The sequence below is a fragment of the Aulonocara stuartgranti genome (assembly GCF_965226115.1).
Source record: "Aulonocara stuartgranti genome assembly, chromosome: 20".
NCBI classification, from domain to species: Eukaryota; Metazoa; Chordata; class Actinopteri; order Cichliformes; family Cichlidae; genus Aulonocara; species Aulonocara stuartgranti.
In genome coordinates this window covers 12,741,924-12,763,347 of record NC_138956.1, presented here as the reverse complement: position 1 = coordinate 12,763,347, position 21,424 = coordinate 12,741,924, and the positions used below count along the sequence as shown (strand labels likewise).

General features: G+C 40.5%; 1 protein-coding gene across 3 annotated transcripts in view; it reads right to left on the bottom strand.

The window, feature by feature from the left end:
- The window catches only part of hdac7a (histone deacetylase 7a), a 75,858-nt gene that overhangs the window by 6,519 nt on the left and 47,915 nt on the right, over positions 1 to 21,424 (bottom strand). For all 3 annotated transcript variants that reach the window (XM_082518856.1, XM_082518854.1, XM_082518855.1), the window contains exons 3-21: positions 12,872 to 13,065; positions 12,643 to 12,733; positions 11,873 to 11,993; positions 11,600 to 11,694; positions 10,941 to 11,063; positions 10,595 to 10,704; positions 9,894 to 9,995; positions 8,214 to 8,385; positions 7,629 to 7,834; positions 7,058 to 7,261; positions 6,561 to 6,786; positions 6,083 to 6,216; positions 5,778 to 5,898; positions 5,022 to 5,071; positions 4,377 to 4,484; positions 3,036 to 3,091; positions 2,462 to 2,549; positions 2,230 to 2,349; positions 2,039 to 2,136 (exon numbers count right to left, since the gene is read on the bottom strand). In XM_082518856.1, the coding sequence (XP_082374982.1) occupies positions 2,039 to 2,136; positions 2,230 to 2,349; positions 2,462 to 2,549; positions 3,036 to 3,091; positions 4,377 to 4,484; positions 5,022 to 5,071; positions 5,778 to 5,898; positions 6,083 to 6,216; positions 6,561 to 6,786; positions 7,058 to 7,261; positions 7,629 to 7,834; positions 8,214 to 8,385; positions 9,894 to 9,995; positions 10,595 to 10,704; positions 10,941 to 11,063; positions 11,600 to 11,694; positions 11,873 to 11,993; positions 12,643 to 12,733; positions 12,872 to 13,018 (2,372 nt within the window). In that variant the 5' untranslated portion in view covers positions 13,019 to 13,065. The remainder of the gene's footprint in view (positions 1 to 2,038; positions 2,137 to 2,229; positions 2,350 to 2,461; positions 2,550 to 3,035; positions 3,092 to 4,376; positions 4,485 to 5,021; positions 5,072 to 5,777; positions 5,899 to 6,082; positions 6,217 to 6,560; positions 6,787 to 7,057; positions 7,262 to 7,628; positions 7,835 to 8,213; positions 8,386 to 9,893; positions 9,996 to 10,594; positions 10,705 to 10,940; positions 11,064 to 11,599; positions 11,695 to 11,872; positions 11,994 to 12,642; positions 12,734 to 12,871; positions 13,066 to 21,424) is intronic.

Here is a 21,424-nt window from a genome sequence, read left to right as displayed (position 1 = left end):
GAGTTGGGGTTTTTAAAAAGTTTTTCAGGCAAAGCACCTCCCCATTAGGGCTTAAACAGGGATTATGTTGACCTACAGGCTAACCATAATAGAATTATAAACATTTGCTTTCAAAATAGCTAAAAAAATACTTCCAGCTAATCCTCATCAGGAAATCCAGCACAGTTATTTATTTATTCTGAACACTGTCAGAAAAATGAGCTCACGGCTACATTTAAGACGTGCAGGCTGATTCGATTAGCCTGACGTTCTAAATAAAGATCTACTTTTTTCACAACAAGAATAATTCAAATATGTAGTAAATCTACAGTGGTGTTGAATGGGTGGGTCTCAAAATCGGTGCACCATACTTCACTGCACGTGGAAGAAATGTGAGTTTCTGAAGTTTTGCAACTTATATACGAAAAGCTCACATATTAGCATCAGTATTATTTTGAATAACTGAGAAGGCAATTATCTGAGAAAGCTTTGATGTCGTGATCTTTTGTCCTCATGGGGCTCCAGGCAGAGTGAAAAACAGAAAATTACTTAGAAGTTCTATTAGGTCCAGATCTGTGTTATGTACTAAAGATGATACTCTGAAGCAATTTCACTGTGTCCACTGCAGATGAGTCAGCGCGCTCCTCTCAAGTAAGATCTGATTACTTTAGAGACCCTTTCAATTTAATTTTGTTAGTGATCATATTTTTTTAAAGAACTAAGTCTGTTTTAAATCTGAAAAAAAGAGATCAGTATTTTAATCATGTTACTCTAGAAGGTACAAACATCCCAGATAATCAAAAGCGTCCTGAATGTTAGGGACGGCATTAAAACACTGAAGTCAAGGGACCAAACCTCAATACAAATGATCAGAAAATAGATCCACCGGCTTTAAAGGGAACAAAATTTCAAACTGAACTTACAGTAATGTTTCTCTTCACACTCGACACAGAAGTATTTTTGTCACCATATGCCCTTGGAATATAAGACATGCTCTGACTATCAATGTGCGGATAAACCCAAAAATCCAAATAAAACTAAGAGCCAGTCCTAAAACAAGCACTTTTAGAAATGCTCTAGAACTAAAGGAGCACTGCATAAATAAAACTCACACAGAGTGAGCTTGTGTATTATGGGGAGTAAACAGTCAGAACTAAATATTTTGGCAGATCACTGTTGAAGGCGCACGGCTATTTTGTCATTTCCTGAGTTTCCGGATTATGACCGATCCACCTGATACGTACTTGAATATGTTTGATCTTACGTGTTTGGGTTTAAACATTTGTGGACATGCATATATGCAGAGTTCCCCCACTTATGTCTTTGAGCTCACCACTGTGCCTCTTTTCCAGTAACCACATGGTTGCCAGTGTTTCCTTGGGGCTTGGAAGCACCAGACAACCAAAGAGCCCACAAGACTGAAACTTTATTGGTGCTAAACTCCCACCGATGACAATTATCCAACCCACCAGCAGGAAGTAACGGTTTGCAATCTGTCAAAGACAAGACCTGGAGACCATTTACTGTAAACCATCTGAAGTTATTGGAAACAGGGAGGGCTAGACACATGCTCTCCAAATGACAAGGATTATTAATTACGCAAGAAGTACGTCAGAGGTAGCGGGGAGCTGAGTCTCTGATCGACTTCAGTGTTTCAGTTGTGGCTCAGTTTAGAGGAAATGGGAGAAATCTACTGATTACACTTGTGCTAAATGACACTGTCCTTATCAATCAAAACTACTGTCATACAGGAAAAGAGAAAATACCTATAAATGTTCATTCTTTCTACACTTTGATATATTTCCAGTCTCCATGAAAAAGCTAACGAATAAAGAACTCTGTGTAATAAAGCATGGCGAATGCAGATATTTCCATGGATGGCGCAAGAGGCCAATGGAAAGTAATGATGTGAATCATGTATCTTATTCAACAAGGCAACCTTCATTCAACCCAACTGAACATTTAAGAGAAATATTTCAGGGAGGTTTCCATCACTATATTTTAATTTGTCACCCATTTAGCTGCACTGTGCTGTAAACGCAGCCAGAGTTGGCTCTACCTGAATGCAGCGAGGTATTCAGCATCTCCCATGGGTGGGTCCAGTCCTCCTGTCCACGCCACATTCACATTAAAGCCCTCACCAGCTCCAGATCCAACCTAAACGCCAAATAACAAAGACAATTGATGTCATTCTTCTCTGATAGCATTACTCTCTCAAAAGGGAAGCAAACAGTCCTGGATGTCACCTACCTCAGCGGGAGACCCACTGCCGGGGAAGAAGTTTCCGTCGTCATAACGATGAAGTGAGATGTAGAGAACACTGGGGTCGTTGTAAAATACTTCCTCCGTGCCATTACCATGGTGAACGTCCTAGCCACGGCGATGAGGAGAGATTACTTTAGCACAATAGTTGCCACAGTCATGTTCTAAGGGGATGGGTATCACACAGTAAAATGAGGCCACAGTTAACAGGAAGTCTTACCCAGTCGACAATGAGGATCTTGCTGACGCTGAGCTTGTGTTGGAGCTGTTTAGCAGCTATAGCTACAGAATTGAAGTAACAGAAACCCCTGAAAGACAGAGACAGAGCCAATGTTTAAAGACAAAGAATATAAAGACTTTAATCTTTAACTGACAAAAAAGTAAAGGTAATTGGTTAATGAAAAGACCTGTGTGATTTTGACTTTTGCCATTTCCTTATTCTTGGTTTCAGAGACATGCAAGGTGTTCAGTACTAATACAAATGTTTAAAAGAAGGTATCCGACTGGTCTCCAAATCATTCTGAACCATGAAAATTGTCCCTAGCATACAATCAGACAAACTATATTTACTCTTTAACAGGGTAAAGAGTCCTGCAAAAGTTATTGATGCACAAATATTGCTTAAAAAATTAAATTAAAAAAAGAAAAGAACATCGTGTAAACAAACCCCCACCACAAAAATATTATATTCTGTCAGTTTTTTTTCCTCTTTCACAATCATCCACAGAGGACGTGCTGACAGCGCAGTAAGAACAGGAAAACCAACTATGACTCACACACAAACACACACTTACATGGGATTGGAGGGGTCTGCATGATGCCCTGGTGGTCTGACAACAGCAAAGCCATTCTGCAAAGAAGAGATAGATGCCACTAATTAGCATTGTGACATGGTAAACTTTAACAGAGCTGTTCAGAACCTACGATCTTTGGCACACAAGACTAAAGACTCACGCGTGCCCAAAAAGGTACAATGCTACTGTCAAAAACCCTGCTAGGCTCAAGCTAACTGATAGAGGTCACGTAAGGAAGGATGGTTTACATCAGTGCTCTTTGCATTTATAGGAGTGAAGTAGCTTTCTGATCTCTTAATAGATCATTTTTAATCCCAACAAATGTTATAATTTTGGCAGTTTGTACTATTTAAGTGTAACATCTAGCTTTGTTAGCTAGCTCTACTATACCAGTGTAATACACTGATGCGGTATATTAGAACATAAGCACAGGTGCAGGCATAAGAACAACATTATTATATTAATACTAATTATGTGTGTAAAGCGCATGCATAATATGCACTGAATGTAGCATGCACAGTTTATGGAGCTGAACGCCAGGATGCTGCTTTACTGTTTTTAACACTGTACTTGACCTGCTCGTTTCACACATTTGTTTCATGCTCGTTTGGTTGGGTTTTTAACAAAAAACCTTTTAGGTCAACCTGCTATTTCATCTTTTTTTATTAAACCAATCATGTTTTTACAACAAAAAAAGTCTTTCATCCCAAATTTTGAGTGCAACGAGGAAAAGAAAGACAATTAAGGCCATAATATAACAGAAAAGCCCTTTTTTGAAACCCATCACCTTTGAAGTGGCTTCTGCTGAGAAACGCTTCTCTGCTCAGTTCTAGTCTACTAGTTTACTCGTAGAAACAAAGCACCGCCATGGTGGATATAACCTCCTCGAAAACAAGTTAGTTTCTCTAATTTGTTTTGGCCCACAGCTCAGAGCCTGAGGAGCATTAAATAAGTCATAAATACACTTACTGTACTACATGTTTTTAAAATACTGTTTCTCAGAAGGTGCTGTGCAGTTTTTGGTGAAGCAGTTGTTCAACTTACTGACATCATGACAGCTACACATTACATCATATTATAGCTGCTTAGAAACGTCAACTTTATTGATCGTTACCACCGACAGCTAACGTTGAATGCCAACTTTAAACTCGGTCCATTCAGTAGCTCAGTGGTTCCAAATAAAGTGCTTTACTGCAATTGCCGCAGGTGACTACATGTCGAAAACTACTAGTTTCCGACATGTAGTTTTGTTTGCAAAACTACATGTCTGAAACTAGCCTGTCCATCTGTGGTCTGTCTCTTTCACACAGCGTTAGATGACTGCAGAGTTTTGAGTCTCACCTTTAGTTCTCCTTTGGCCACTCTGAACGCCAGCTCCACGACACTTCCTGCTGCCAGACGTGACGCCGTGGAGGTGTGCGACTCATTCCAAATGGTGTCATTATCAACCTGCCGATCCAAAAATACAAATGATCAGTATGCATTGAAGGAAGCATTAAAAACTACACATTTTATGTCGCTGCTGCTGAAATAATCTCATTTTTTAAAACAGAATCTCCTGCACTAATGTGACTCGAGAGTAAACATGTCACTTTTCTCTCCCATGTTAACACAGATCTATATTTACAAGTCATTTTTCTTTCCATTGGCTTTTTTCTCTCTCCTCTGTTTGTTCGCAACCTGGCATAACTGCATTTGGCTCAGACGATGAAATCTAAGGCATTCCTTTCATCCCGGGTCCTGGACATGTTGTTCTCATTAGTCTGAGTTGTCATGGTTCGACTTGGACTGTCAGGCAAATGTTAGCGCAGGGCTGAGCCAGGTCTCTTTTCCACTCTAATATATTCTCTTTATTTCTGTCTGTTTTGTAATATTCGTGTCTTTGCTGCTTTTCTTTGAAACAGTGTTGACTTTCATTATTTCAGCGATTGTGGCATTTTCTACGGCATTCATTAAGTCTTGGTGTGTATTGTTGGTTTTTCTTACCCCTACACCGCCGCATGGTAACATCACAAACATCCTTTGAGACAGGATCCCTGAAAATCAAAGAGAAATATACATTTTTATTGTGCATTCATACATTTATTAGAAGTAATTGTTTTGTTTTTTAAGCTTGTATAATCCTTTTATGTCATGAGGAATCAGGCATATTGTGATTAAGCTATCATAATGCCATAAATGTCATTTTTGTGTATAAGACAGCATACACAAATACACGCTTCCAAAACACATTTATTTCATATAAATATTTAAAGAGAAGTGCAGAGTGTTTGTCTCCCCCATCTGGCAGTGAGAATAACTGCAGAACTGAAAACTTGTTTTTGATGATAAACTGTTTTTGTCCCTGCCATTAGATTTTTAACAGTTTAATCCCTCAAAAGACTTATACATGCCTGATCTTCATTTAATATTCTTAATTTCTTTAAAATCTTTCCACCATTTTTCCACTGCTGATGCCTCCAAGCAGCTCCTAACAAACTCTGTCTTCACTGCTATTGTTGATCATCTCTCTTCAGCTCTGTCAAACCAGCCTTTACTGGTTTGAATAAAATTAATCCATTTTGTCATCACTCGATTTAAAACCCAAGTACGCTGCCAAATACAGAGAGATCTGACTGGTTCTGATAGGCATAATCAGCACTGCATGAACTCATTTGGCAGGGATTGAATTCAAAGGACTCTAAAACCCTTGAAATTACTCTTTGATGATTCTAAACACAATCAATATGAGGTGAAGCGTACCAGCCAGTTTGCGGTTATCCAGTTTGAGCCTGTTGAGCGGGTTGGTGCCATATAGCAACACGTGACGCTCCGTGTGGACGGACTGCAGCTCCTCCAGAGTGGCTTTACGGCCGCGGATACTCTGCAAGACGAGCATAACATGCATAAAATGATGATACATTCGAAATCAATATCTTATTAATAACAATAATGATACCTGACTAACCATATCCTGTGTGTGTGTGTGTGTGTGTGTGTGTGTGTGTGTGTGTGTGTGTGTGTGTGTGTGTGTGTGTGTGTGTCCGTCCGTCCGTCCTGTGTCATACCTCGCACTGTCCCTTCAGGCCTCTCTCCTGTAGTCGGGACCAGATGCTCTGTATCCTCCCAGCATGCTCTGGGTGACTGCTGTTATCTCCACAGGTACACTGGTGTTTCAGCATTTGAGAGTCATAGACGAGGCCTGTGTACAAAAAAAGGATTAATAACAACATGTTAGTCGAGATGGCCATTTTGATAAGAACTGCCACCAGTAATCACACACCCACTGTTGCAGATTAACCACTATTAACTGAGCATGCTCCTCACTTATGATTTTTGTCAACATATCAATATAAAGATTTACATTTAATAAAACACAACTAACTCTCGTGAGTAGACCAGCTATTACAGCACATAATTTGTGAAACCATCTGGAAAAACCCTGTCAACTGTTTGATAGATCTGACATGTTATACAGCCCCAGCCTAAAAATAATAAAAATTTGTACACAGAAGGTGCTATATGCATTAGAACACTGTGACTCACCAGTGGTGAAGCGTGGCTTGCTGCTGGTGTCTTGTGCAGGCAGACTGAGGGTTTTCTCTGGCAGAGTGAGAGAGGTGGAGGCTGGGGAAGACTGCGTACGGAACACGGGGCGATGGACGCCCAAGCCACCAACGGCCCCGCCGCCTCCACGCAACACAGGTACTGCCAGGGTCTCCATTTGTCGGTGGAGCTGCTGCAGCTGCTTCTGCTGTTCCCATAGCAACGACTAGTGGGAGAAATTGATAGGGAACATAGATAAATCAGATATACAGTCTATAGTTATCAATAATAAAAGAATAAAAAGGAGAAAAAGTTAAATTACACAAAGAAAAATGTTCAGTTGCTACTAATATGAAATATGCAGATGCCAGTGTTAGGCTGCCATCTACAGGACTGGATGATGAAGAAAAAATTTCCACAGTTGTGTTTTACCCAACTACCTGTTTGTGTTTGTACAAGAGTGTGTGTGTGTTTGAAGGTAGTCTGTGTTTCCAAACCTGATTAAGTATGAGGGCATGCTGCAGGTTCATCTGCTCCTCTTGTGTCTTGGATGCTGATGGCTCCACTTCCCTCAGCGACTCTGACCGCCCTCTGCTGTGATAGGCTGGCTCCGTGGGTGACGTCCCGCCACCGTCCTCTGAGTCCATATCCTCAGAAGGTATCTGATGCAATCTGGGCTTCTCACTGGACTTGGACATCAGCTGTACATGGACATACACACGTTAAAGATGGATTTAAAAGTAAAAAATGTTTGTGAATCTGTGTTCAGTTCACTTTAATCCATTAAAAAGAGAGAAGAAAAAAAAAGAACGGCTCAGAATGGCTGATGTCGCAGGTAAAGTGAATTTAACGAGTGAAGGGCAATGAGCTGTGACAAGAGGCTTAATAAAACAATCTCAAGAAAGGCTCAGCCTCCCCCACACCCCCCTTAATGACAAACCTGGGTGTACCTTTAATCATGTTTAAAAGGTTACAGGCAGCCAGTTTTATCAGTCTTGATGCAAATGTGGCAAAGAGGAGATCATGTATGATCTCAAACAGCAATGAAAGGTGCACATGTATTCCTACCTTGCCCAGGTGTGTCTGCTGTTTGAGCCTCTCCAGTAGTTGTGTGTTGTGCTGTTGTTGTAGGAGATGTGTGTGAAGCGCGTGGGGACTCTGAGGAAGGGGTTCTGAGCGTGCTCTGCTCAGGGGCTTGTGTGATTGAGCACCTCCAGCAGACAGGTGGTCCAACGGCTGCGCAAACTGAAGCGGAACGGAGTCTAGGCCTTGAACTGCCAAGAGACAGGGTGATAAAGAGGAAATTCACTTGCGTGAAAGCAAAGACATACGTTCAAACAAAATGAAAAGAAAGAAAAGTTACTCAAATGAAGCACACAAAAAAGGTGAGAGATTAAAAATAGTCTGAAAGTCAACAAAAGTGCATTCCCAATGTAACCACCAGGTGGTGCTGTAACATTTCATTCACTAAAACTAATAACAGGGTTACACAACTGTCAATACCATGGATGTGCATATTTTGCAGCGTTGTGCTTCTGTTTTAATGCTGATGTAGTTTAGCAAATAAATCACACATAACATTAAAATGAAAACTTTTCAACTGTGAACTGCAGAGCTTTTGCCTCAACCCTGTGGATGAGTGCAGAGTCTCACCGGTGAGTAGCGGAGTGCGGACCAGTCCAGATGGCTCCAGGATGATGACAGGTAGGTGTGGGTTCATCTGCCCTGCCTGATCTTCTCTGCTGAGGGGGAGGAACACTGAAGAGCCGCCGGCAGTGACCACGGGTACTCGGCTGACCTTCAGCGAGGACAGCTCTCCTTCAGTCTGCACACACAGTTGAAAAAAACTTTGTAGTCACAGCAAACACACTAGTTTACGTTCAACACGGATGAATTCACAGGACAACAAATAACAACACACATTTCATTGTGACAAACATTTCTGTGTTGATCAGTTCTGACGACACTGATGTAAAGCGGAAGTGACATAACCGCCTAAAGTGTCTTTTAATTTCATCACGCTGTAATGTCAGAAAGCCAGAGTTTCAGGTCATAGTGAAACAGCAACTCCTGAGAATCAAGCTTCCTTTAATTGACTTACTTCCTTTGTAAAACAGGATATGTGAAACAGAGATTATTTCATTCACTTCAGAGAGATTTTGAAGTCACTGTGATGTGACTTAGGTTAATTGTAACACTACAGACTGCACTGCACAGTCATCTCAACACTCAGATTTGAGTCTAGATAATTTATTATAACACAAATTTAATAGTGCAAACCTCCGCCAAATCAGCTCACTCTCTGCGCAGCCTTTACTTTCAAGGACACAGTGAAGTATTTTGTATATATCTGTTTTGTTTTCTTTGTTCTCTTTACATTCAGAAGTTTGGAGTGCCATAAGAACAAATACAAAGTACAGGCTTTTGTTATTTGCCTTGCTGAAATCCTTTTTAATATACGGTTTATAATATATTGGGATATAGTAAATATATAGCATTCATTTTACTGTTAAGTTTTTTTTTTTATGTTTAGCAATAAATAGCAAAGGAAAAAAAACCTTATTCAGAAACAGTGTACATTAATTTTTTTTACCTTAATGTACATAACAAAGTCATAATAATTAATATGATATTTAGAATCCTTATATAACATTCCCTGTATGCCTGTATGTTGTCAATACAAACTGGTAACTGGAGTGGTTCTCATGTAGTGCTTTTCTACTCCTACCTACAACATGACTTAGTCACCCCTTCACATCCAATCATAAAACCACTTTTTTTCTATGCTTTCTAGCTAACAGTCACACACATCGACACTCTGATGGATGCATCAGAGAGCAACATGTGGTTCAGTATTTTGCCCAAGGATACTTTGGCAAGCAGTCTGGAGCAGCCAGGGATCAAAGCATGAACCTTACCAGTAGTAGATTAGTTCCATCGCCTGAGCTACAGCCAACCCTAACCCACCCACACAAGGAAATTAAGAAACATAGTTTTAAATAGCTCTATATCGCATTATGACTTTTCACCTTCACATCAATCTATTGTGAGGTCAGAGGTCAAATGTGTCACGATATTTAAAACTTCAATCACAGTTTCTATGTTATAAGGCTTTTTGTCACTTTTTGATTAACAAATAATCAAGTTGACCTTGAACAGATGTTTAACATGAAACTGCTCTACACCCCTAAAAAGTTCAGTCAGAATTCATCCAAAACCTTTCGAGATGTCGCGTTTACAGACAGAATGACAAAATGACACGCACACACACACATAAACGCTACCAGAAACATAACCTTCTTGGCAGAGGTAAGAAATGAGTTCAGTTTTTACCCTCGAGTTAGCCGGTAGTCCCAGTGTGATGGTGGGCAGGGTGGAGGGACTCTGGATGGTGAAGTTAGCTAGAGTACCATCTCTGAGCAGCAGTTTCTGGGCCTGAGAATACCAAACATAAACATGATGTAAAATTGAAATCCAACTGAAACTGTGCTGATGAAAATAAACTTTCCTAATCTACACCATATGTGAAAAAAACAAACAAACTGATTTTCACATTTTAAACCAAAGCTGGTATACTGTCTAACATTTTCTACTGTTAATAATAACTGAAAATGTTATTATTTAGAATAATTTCAGTCTGTTTTGAGCTACTCTACACCAGCATGGTCTAATGAAACCTAAGCTAATGTTTTGTCTCTAGCTGCCTCTACACTGGGAAATCATGAGTCAGACATTCGCAGCAGGTGTGACAGAGGTTGCTTTGTTTTGACTTTGATGATTAAATGAATTATGTATAAACAGCTGACAAACAGTGTTCCCATACTCTTATGGATTTAAACATATCATTACCCAGCATCTCAGCAGCAGCCAATGCATGGAAAACAACTTTTTAACCCTGCTCAAAATGCCTGTTTTACTATTTTACTAAAACAAGTGTGAAAATAACTTAATATCATTACGTCAACTTAGATAGAGTTAATACAGTAAAACTGAGAGGACTCAACAGCACTGTGTGTGTGTGTTTCTTGTCAAACCTCATGTGAGAGGCCGCCTGCAGATGGCAGCAGTCCATTCTCATTAGGCAGACTGTCGTTAGGAGAGCTACAGCCAGAGACTGGAGTGCTGCTGCTGCTCGGGGACGAGTCTGCAGACAGACAGACAGAAGGTGAGTTTGATATTTGACTATGAAGCTCGATTGTGTTTCAATCACATCACAGCAGATCAATCAAACAATCATGTACAAAACAAACAAACAAGGCAAAAAAACAAAAATGAACAAATGAAAAACGTTGCTCGCATCGGTAATAATTGAGAACAGCTTACGGCTACAATAATGCAGCGCTCTTATGTATTGCTGCATTTGTGTGTCTGTAAGGTTACCCAGTGTATCAGGAACTCTGTGCTTGACAGTGGGTGGGGCACTGTCTTTGCGGGTGAGCGGACTCTTGCGGGTATTCAGGTGTTTCTTCAGCTTGTTTTTCACCTTCAGATTAGGCTCCGACGCTAGTGAATAAGAGATGAACAAAGGAATATTACTTCATGCTGTTTGCTGACTGCAAAAGCTGAAAATGAATCAATTTCCATGTAATGAAATCCCAAATGTTCACAATGTGTCATAACAGGAAAATGTTAGTGTTACCAAATACTTAATCCACAGGAACTCTTACTCTCTGGACTGAGTAAAGATTATTCAGTAGTTTTTGATAGAAAGGTTGGAGACAACCTTTCAAAATAAACATATATATATATATATATATATATATATATATATTTTATTTTATTTTTTTAAACAGATTTTGATTCCTCCGGTTTTGGCATGAAGTCAGGAGCAGTGCAATATTTCTTCCCTTCTGAAAGAACTAACTGAAGTAAATATTTCACTTTGCTATTTGAATGATAAATGATAAATGACCAGGCTGTCTTCGGGTCTTTCACGTCATAACTCACTTTCACTTCCCTATAGTGTCAATTCATAGCTTCCGCCATGATATGTATTCGTCAGATTTCTCCTTAATAGGATTTTGCGTCAAATGTTTCACCTGCTCTGCGCAGCGGCGTGCCCTCTGGACCCTCATGAGGGGGCTGCGTTGAAGAGGAAACAAGAGTGGGTATGCTAGGGTCAGGGCCCAGCTTTCTGCAAAAAACACAACATAACAACAATTACACATCAAGCCATTCATGTAAACACCTGGTACAGCTTTACTTCAAATTCACGATATAAAGTGCATTTAAAGAATAACACTATTATTATGATGTGACTGTGTTGTACACTTAGTGTTTTGTGTTCTGCTTGTTCACACATGCTGCGTTACCTGTATTGGACAGGAGGTGCAGTCAGAGAGTTAGCGTTTGTTCTTTCCAGCTCAGCCTTTTTCTGCTTCTTAAGAATCACCTCCTGGAGTTTCTGTTTCACTAAGGAACTTGCCACCGCGCCTGTCAATCAGCCACAGCAACCAATCAAATCCACAGAAACATTTACCAGCTGTATCAGCATGAAGGGAGGAGCAAGCCCTGCCTAAAGCACAGTGTTCACAGCTAGACATTATTTGCATAGTTGTGCAGGAAATAAATACATAAATAAAACGCAAATACTATACATGCATGTATGCTTCCGAGTGTCGATGCATTTGTGTGCAATGCACTGTGAAGTCACCGGTTAGGCCTGAGACTATGTTTGCTTCCATTCTTGTGTGTAAGTGTGCACACCGAGGTGGCAGCTGGTGCTAGGAGTGATCAAGTCAATATTGACCCAGGGACTTTATGTGCCTGGATGCAAAACTATATTTATCTCCACTTTTTCAGGTTATATTTAGATCTCACTTCAAAGAAAGCAGCTTTGCAATTGAAGAAACACTGTGTAGCAAAGATGAAGATGATCTCTTGCAGGGACTTTCCTCTCTGGCCATGATTAGTACTCTGGGCCATAATTATTCTTAAATTTGTGGAAATGGTTTTATGAAAAGTGAAAAAAATAAATAAATATTAGCTGGAGTCTTGTAGAGACCTGTAGAGTAGCAAAGTTAGAGTTTAATTTCCAATTTTGTGTGTGGGTGTGTGTGTGTGTGTGTGTGTGTGGACTCACTCTGTTGACTCTTGTCTTTGTGCTTTAGCTGCTGCAACTCTTGTTGTTTCTCGTGATGTTCGTGCTCTCGCCTCCTTTGTTCCATATTAAACTACCCCACCAAACACATACACAGATTAGCAACATTTATAAAGCAAAAAGTCAGGTAAGACTGCAGTGTAATAAATATATTGTACACAAGTTTTCCCAAGAAGTCTTTTATGGTTTTACTCAGTTTTTTCCCCCTTACCCGGATTTGCTGGTGAAGCTGTTGTTGGGAGAAGGAGCTGCGAGGTTGTGGGGAGAATGGTGAAAGGTGTAAAGGCGGGTGCAGCGGGGTGAGGAGCACCGTGTCCGAACCAGGGCGCATCCCCCGCTCTCCCACCCTGAGATCCATGGGAAACAGCAAGGATGTGCGCGACACTGCCACTGCCACTGAGGAATCTGGGAAAAGGCAAGGATAAAGTGAAGAGAGAGAGACAGTTTGCCCAATCCTCAATGAGGAACAGTTGATGCTCTGTGGGAAGTGCTGAAAAAACAAACATTTAGGATTTCAAGGAGCACATGGGAGTCGCTATGAAGCAGGCTTTATATAAATTGCTTTACAATAAAAACGGAAAAGCACAAAATTATTTGGGCCTTCTAGATCTGTGCTTGAAATAGCTTTCAGGAACCTTGGGACAAATTACAACAGGATTTGAAACTACAGCAGTGAAAGCATGAAAGGCTCTTCAGCAACTACCTAAGCTGATGCCCAATGCAGTACACCAAGACCCAAAGTGAAGGAATAATAAGAAACTGACACAGGAATCAAGAAAGTTGGGTTTATGTAAACACAACAAGTAGAAACAGCATTCCTGAAGCATTTATGGCATCTGTGTAGGTCTTTCATTACCAACACACACACACACACACACACACACACACACTTCCATGCTTTTTGCTGTTGGGATTATCTGCATCGCACAGCTGAGTCAATGGGAAAGATTGCCTCACCCAGTGCTAAAAACAAGATCCAGGGAGGGAACAGCTTGGGAACAGCTTGGGGGTGGGGGGTTTCCGTCCATGAGGCACACACAGACACAAATGTCTACACATGACTAAAAATAAATAAATAAATAAATAAAATAATATACAGTGGCTCAAACCAAAAAAGAGACAGAGCTGTAAGCACATATAGGTATTCAAATATATCTCACCACACATGTGGATAATGCTGCAGCAGGTGACACACATTCACCTGCATATGTCGGTTTATTTATTCACACATTTGAATAACCACCCACGCATAAACAAGCTTTCCGAAAGCAAGCAGGCACACGTACAGTAAAAAACATTTACACACAATCACGAGCTGCACACAAAATAGGCTTGAGTAAATACCGATTGCACAAACCTGCCTAATGCTTAAACTTGCATGTGTGCACAAACACGCGCACGCGTGCACGCACACACACACAGCACAATGAAATAACTTCATATGACATCATCTTGGGTGCCGCTCAGATGTCGGGCTGCAGAGTGTGAAGTAAATGTCACTCACAGCGTGGCCTGGCCTGATGCCAATAGCAGCACTTGACTGGATATGGGCATGAAGGGAAATGAATAGACGCCGCAGTCTCAGGGGAATTTGTAAAGTAATCGCCAAAATTAATCTTATTTGTATTCGTGCAAACAAAACGATCTGCTTCCAGTCTGAAAAACAAGACCACCTTACGAGCCAGGAGCCGGTGGTGGTCAGGTAAGTCAAACAGCTTTCACCAAGGAGACTGCAGCTCAAATCCCACACTATCATAAAAATAAATATTTTTACACTTAAGCTGCCTTTTCTCTCACTGTTTGGTTAGGTTTGAGAAAAGATTGTGGTTTAGGTTAAAAGAAGTCCTTTACCGCATGTCTGACAGCTACTACATTTTGTAGGTTACCTCAGTCACGAGTGCTAACAGAGGAGTTTAAAGAAAGAAAAAAAAATACTCAATGTAGTCAGAAAACACACTTTCAGTTTCAAAATCTTGCTGCCCTTCATGAAATACAGGACCATTCATGTTTATGTGCACCACATAACGTCAAGCAAACTGCCTGAGGGCCAGAAACTCACCTTTAAAAGCAGCCAATCCAGCCCCTTTAGTTGGCCTTGGAAAATGTAAAAGATTTAAATAAAGGAGGGAAGATTTTTCTTGTTTTTTTTGTCTGAACTTTTAATTCCGTCCGAGCCAGAAGTCTAAAGTTTTACAACAAAACTATCTGGTTAAGCCAAGAAGCTGTGCTGATGCTTTTTTAAAGTTTATTACAGTGACCGCAGAATGACTGAAGATGGAAATTTAAAGCACCATGTTGACATTGTGCATCTCACGCTGATCATCATTCGCTTTGTAAATGGATGATTTATTCATTGTGAATAATTACATAATGTGCATGGACTTCTTCAGAAGGTGACTATTTTTACAATCTGCGACAAGGCTGGGCATGAACACAACAGTACAGAAGACAGATGATGTCAGTAGTGCTGTGTCTCCTAGAACAAACATTAAACCTCACCTACTGTATTAGATCGTCAGTACTCTTCCTCCATATTAGGCTACAAATGCAGAAAGACATCCCGAATGCCGGCCGTGGCTGGAATAATAGAAATCCCTTGGCAAACACACACATTCACAAAGACACAGGCGGCTATGCACACATATTTTCTTTAATGACAACACAGAATAATAACGTCATTATTCTGAGGAAATGTAGAGGAGAACATGCTCGTGCAAGGAAACAAAGGCTGGCACAGTACACACACACACACACACACACACACACACACACACACACACCAGTGTCTGTCACCCTGCTCTCCTGAGTTATAAATAGCAAATGGCACTCTATTCCAACATTTACCTACATAGACGTCTTTGTTTCTACAGGGAAACCACAATCTCTCTTCTAGAGTAACCCAGTGATGTCACCTGCAGCTTCTAGTTAGTTGTCAAAAAAAATAAATTAAAAACAAAAAAATAAATTAAAAAAAACACAACGAAGATGTCCATGAAATGCTGACCTACACACACACACACACACACACACACACACAAAACAGCTTTCTCTTATTAATTTCAAGAGTTTGGAAAAATCCTCATTACTGCCAAATGTTGCTAAACTTGCTTGTCTTTATGAAGAACTTACAAAACATGAAATCACTTGGCAGTAGAGCGCAATTATCTCAGCAGAATACAATGTAAAAAAGTTTTTTATAAACTTGTTACTCCCTGATGTGTAATCTGTGTACCAAGCTATAACTTTATTTGACACTGTTGATATCCAGCAGACCTCTAAGGAACGTCTGTTACATGTTACTCTGCATTCAAACTAGACTGACCAGGGGACTGGAATCAGTTGATTTCCAGCACTCTTGACCCTGACCAGACATTGTCCGGTAAGCCCATGTGAACGGGAGTGCAGGACACACACACTCACAGCCTCGCACTGACATGCCGTTAGCGTGGAACCTCACTGTGAATGAAGACCCAAAGTAAACGCAACCATCCTAATATCTGGTCTTTGTCCTTTAACAAGATATAAACATTTGCCAGTAATTATTTAAACACAGGACAATCATTTTGTTTTTGTATTTCGGGGGGTTGAAAATCGTGTAATTATACTGGTTTTGGTACAAACTACTGCATTTCTAGTATTGTGATGTGCTTACATTGGAGTATCCGGTTGTTCAGTGATGACGCGACGAATCCTACTTCCGGGTCTAAAGTAGTCTGCGTTTAATATGGCTTTTGTGTTGTTAACATGTTTAATTTTATGTATTTTCTTCTATTTGATCTCAAAAAGCTCCTAAAACAGTCAGTGATCCCTGTTGACCTCCCTCGGCTTTTATTACCGCTAATCATTTATTTAAGCTCAGTTTTTAAAACCTTAGGATGTAACTACAGCCCAGCCCATGCAGCAGTATATGAATGACTAACCTCGTATTGTGGATGGATTATCTCAGTTGTTCTCCTGGCTGAAGTTTGGTCTGTTTACAGCATCCTGCCATGCGATTACATTTGTTCCTGACCACCGAGAACACTCACGGTAACTTTTATCGAGTGGAAAAAAAAGTTAGCTTGTTTATATTATGCTAACGTAGCTGTGTCGCTAGCGGTCACGCAGCACATCATTATATACCAGCTAGCCCAACTTCAGTAACCCTACAAACGTTACTGCTGTTTAGTTTTCTGTCTTCATTTATGCTGGAAGTGATAACAGAGCTGTACGTTTTAATTTGTTTCCAAAACCCCGCAGTCAGGACATGCTATATTGTATTTAGATAGAAGCTAGCGAGCTAACTCCCTGCTAACTTCTAACTCCGTTAAATGTCATAAATTCCGTTTTCATGGATGCCTGGATGTTAAACTCAATTGTTACACCTGGTAGAGCAGAACGCTGATCATTTTATTAAAGATGAAAGACTTTAGACAGTTTTTCAACTCTCAGTAATGCCACAGTGATCGTTTGATATATGGACCTGCAGCGGAGTTTAGACCCAGACACGGCTAGTGACGTCAGACTGAACAACCGGATAGGACTCAGTAGTCATCCTGGTTGAATGCCTCATGAGCTGCCCATGAAGCCAACATGACTTTAAGGCTAGACACCATGTAGTGGTTTAACTTCTGCAGGCACATTTAAATCATTCAAAGTCTCTCTCTCTGGGGCCTCTCCCAGTAATACGAGGCTCTGGTGTTTTCAGTTCCCTTAAAGAATGGCATTATGTTACACTTCATTACATCTGCATGTTGCACTCAGATAGAAATAACAAATCTTGGCCTTGTGCTTATGATTGCATGTTGATTTTATTTAAAAAGCACAGCTATTTTCTGCAAATAGAGCTGGGAATGCATGTGCTAAAATAACATGCATATCATGCACACATACATTTAAGCAATAGGTCCTTTTTCGAGCATTAGTAACATGATACTCATGAAAGCCAAAGAAAGTTGAGAAACTAATTTTAAATTTATTTTAAAACCCCCACTGCATTTGGAACTTGATGGGTTTTATGTATTTATTTGTCCCAAAGTTCCGGAGGAGTACCAAAGAGGTTATGTTTTTGGTAATGCGTGGTAATTGTGTGTGTGCCATTCTTTCTGTGTGTAAACATGACAGTTTGGAAAGAATTCTGGGGTGTAGGGCGGGGTCATCTTAACTATCCATTAAAATATGACTTTCATCCATCAAAGTCTTCAAGGTCGACTTAATGATTTATTTGAGAAAAATGTTTACTGAAAGCCTGATAACTATGATTTTTAATAGCTGACCCCAAAAATATGTTATATCACTAAAGGAAGTACAGTCAAGAGAGAGAATGTGCTGTCTAATTATTTGGAAATATACTGAAGTAGTAAAATACTATATAATAAGGTCAAGTTATTTATGTCCAGTGACACACACACACACACACACACACACACACACACACACACACACACACACATATATAAACGATAGTACTGTTTCCTTAACAGTAAATACTGCCCAGAGAGTGAGCTGTGCTTCTTGTTAATGTGTTTTTTTTAGCCTTACACTAAATCTGAGACCAACATTCAGAAAACAACGTGGTCGTGCATTCAGCATCGGCAGACTTTTATACTAAAACAAAACGGTGCCCACATCTTCCAGTCAAGGGTAACAAAGTAACTACTCTGTGTGTTTAAATGTGCACAGAACTCCAAGACTTCTTGTTGCCAAGATTAAAACTTCAACATACCTAACACTGTAATAGGTTACGTTTTATTTTGAAATTTGGATTTAACGGTGACACACAGCTAAGCTCTTTGTGAAACAAAGACAGACAAATTCAACTGAGAGGTTTACATTCAGTGAGTGTGTTTGTGCGAGTGAGAACGTGTGGGAGTGTCAGTGTGTCATTATGAAAATTACCAAGGGTGCAGTACGATACTGCTCGCCTAGTTGCAGAAACCGTTGGGAATGTGCTGAATTATCAGGCAGATTATGTAGATTAGGTGCATGTCCTCAATGAAGACAACATGAAATTCAAATGGGTGCGTCCAGATGTGTGTGACTGATAGAGAGAGACAAGGAGTCCTTCCCACAGCAAGTGATTTTGGGTAATCCCTTACATCTGAGTCCTCCCTTCTTCTATTCTTTTATTCTGTACTGGTGTACAGCTCAGTCTGGACTGGTTTTACAGGTAAGACAAGGATATGCAAAGGCCTCTCTCTCGTTCTCTCCCTCGCTTGGTATTTTCCTCTCTCCCTTTCTTCCTCAAAACCATCTTGTGGAGTGGAAAATGGGGCGAGAGAGAAAAAGCCGCTGCAATAAAACTGAGGAACACTGGAAAGAAAAAAAAACAACCCCAAAACAAAACGAAAAAAGTACAAGCAGACAAGAAAGGTGAAGAGGTCCCCTCTCTTTAACACCGTGTAGATAAGGCGAGTTATTCTCACTCACTGAGAGCTGACAGCCAGAATAGTGCCACAAGTGAGAACCACTCACTATAAAGTCAACAATCAACCACTTTGTGTCTTGTCACACATCCAAATATAGTTAGAACTCCTTCTCTTTTCTCTCTGCTGCATGCGTGTGTGTCTAAATCACACTACACCTTTTAGAGGCACCAGCTAATTTCAGAAGATAAAAATGTCATTACCGCAAGGTATCTGTTGAGCTGCAGGCACAAAAAAAGACTCCAATGCAAATTAGGACCTTTCAGATGAAGGAAAGAATAAGCACAGTTAACAGAGGTTCAACGACATTCAGAGATCAAATCAAATCAAATCTGAAAGAAGGCTGCCTTTTGACTCCGATTTTCGAGTCTTTCTCTTTAAGCCTGAGACGGCATTCATCCATGTTATTACAGTGCTTTTTCAAGCTTATGTAATAGAAGAATCCACCTGTGTTTATAATGTGGAGTCAAATATGATCGCGCACACACTCTGAACACCTGTCAAACCATTGTGCGCTTAGTGTGATGGTATTTGAGGATGTGCGCGTGAATACTTGCTCCATAGAATTCCTGATCCAAGCCTGCAGCATGTCTTTGGAGCGCTTTGCCAAGGAAAACAGTTCCAGTTTCATCCAAAGCAAACAAATGCACGATCAGACCCATGGGGTTTAAGCCTGGCTCTTCTTAAGTAAGCAGCTTCTTATAATCTGCAAAAACTAAACTAAAATAACACACTGCAGCAGTTATCGGAAGCAGGATGAGAAATGGTCAGCTCTTGAAGCCACATGTTGACACAAATAGAAGTGGCTTTATGAAACTTTATGTCACCATTTTCTGATGCAATGTAAATCTGGCAAATGACAGCACTTAGCAGCGTGACTTTTGATCTATACTAGGCTACTACTAGAAATTCCCTCGATGCTAAATTGCACACTCGTGCAACGTATATTCCTGAAATTCTACTACTTCTCACTTCCTTATTTGCCAAACCAAAAATCTGAACTTTATGCTGGAAGTGCATTTTAAACCTTCCTCTATGTTGCTGACTCAACCAGAACCATCCATCGATAATAGCAGCAGAAAACTATGTCAAAGGCAGGTTTTACTGCATAGTATTGCGGGCACATGGAAGTTGAAGTAAACGCTAAAAATCTCACATGTTGATTGATTTCATTCGATTAATATTGCCACCATTCCCTCACAGGAACCGCTGGCACGTGCAAACAACCAGAGCAGTCATCCCAAAACCATTTAAGTGTATAAAAGGTGTGTGTGCATGTGTGTGTGTGTAACAAACAGATGGGACTGCAAGTGTGTGGTTATGTCAGTATACGTGTGTGTGTGTGTAATAGAAGAAGGTTGATGTATAATGCACTGAGGGTCCAGTTTCCCAAGTCCTCAACGAGTTTCCATAAACATCCAGTGCTGCTGTGTGTGAGATCAGCAAGAGCACACACACACACACACACACACACACACACACACACACTGTGCTGCCGCTGTTAAAAAAAGTTTAGTAGTAACTGTCGAAGCACAGTAGTGCAGTATCAAAGAAAAGTGAGACACAGGGCTGAGAATTAAACAACGCAAGAAAGAAGCTCTTTAACTTTCTGCACCGCTCTCTTTAATACACAAGCTGGGCTGATTGAGGTCAGTCATCACACTCTCAGACGCACACATCACAGCAGGGTTCTAGTGCGCGGTATCCAGTGAATTTCGTACAAGTTTTCCCTCACCGTACTCTCTCTTAAAAAAAACCCAAACTGTCGCATGCACAAGTACACACATGGAAGTAACAATAAAAAAGTCAGTGGCACATACCCGTGTTTGTCTTGTAAATATCCGGCAATGTGAAAGCCCCAGTAGCACTTCTGCCTCAGCCAACTCACAGCAGGATCTATAATTAGACAGAGAGCTCCACTCCCCTCCAGTCATCTTTTACTGTCGGCCACATCCTCTTTTTTTTTTCTTTAACTCCTTCTCTTTCTTTCCTCCCTCCCTCTCTCTGCCTCTATTTGGCGAATCTCTCTGACACCAGACTGTTCATTTCATCATTTTGCTCACACTCCCTCACTCACCTGGAGCAAAACAGTCCTAAGAATATCATAATTAGTATAGTAAGTATAACAAATAAAATCTGAACTACATAAATTAAGTGATAACTCACATCTGTAGTAACACTAAAGGAAGCGTTCTAAATCCTCACGAGCACACACCTCTGTACAACTAAAAGCATATTTCAGCCCCACAAACACACTACACATTTTCCGCATCACACTCTTGACACAGCAGTGACCGTTAGTGTCTTGCCACCAGGGGATCTTTGAAGTCCATCCCATAAACAACATGGATTGCAACCAT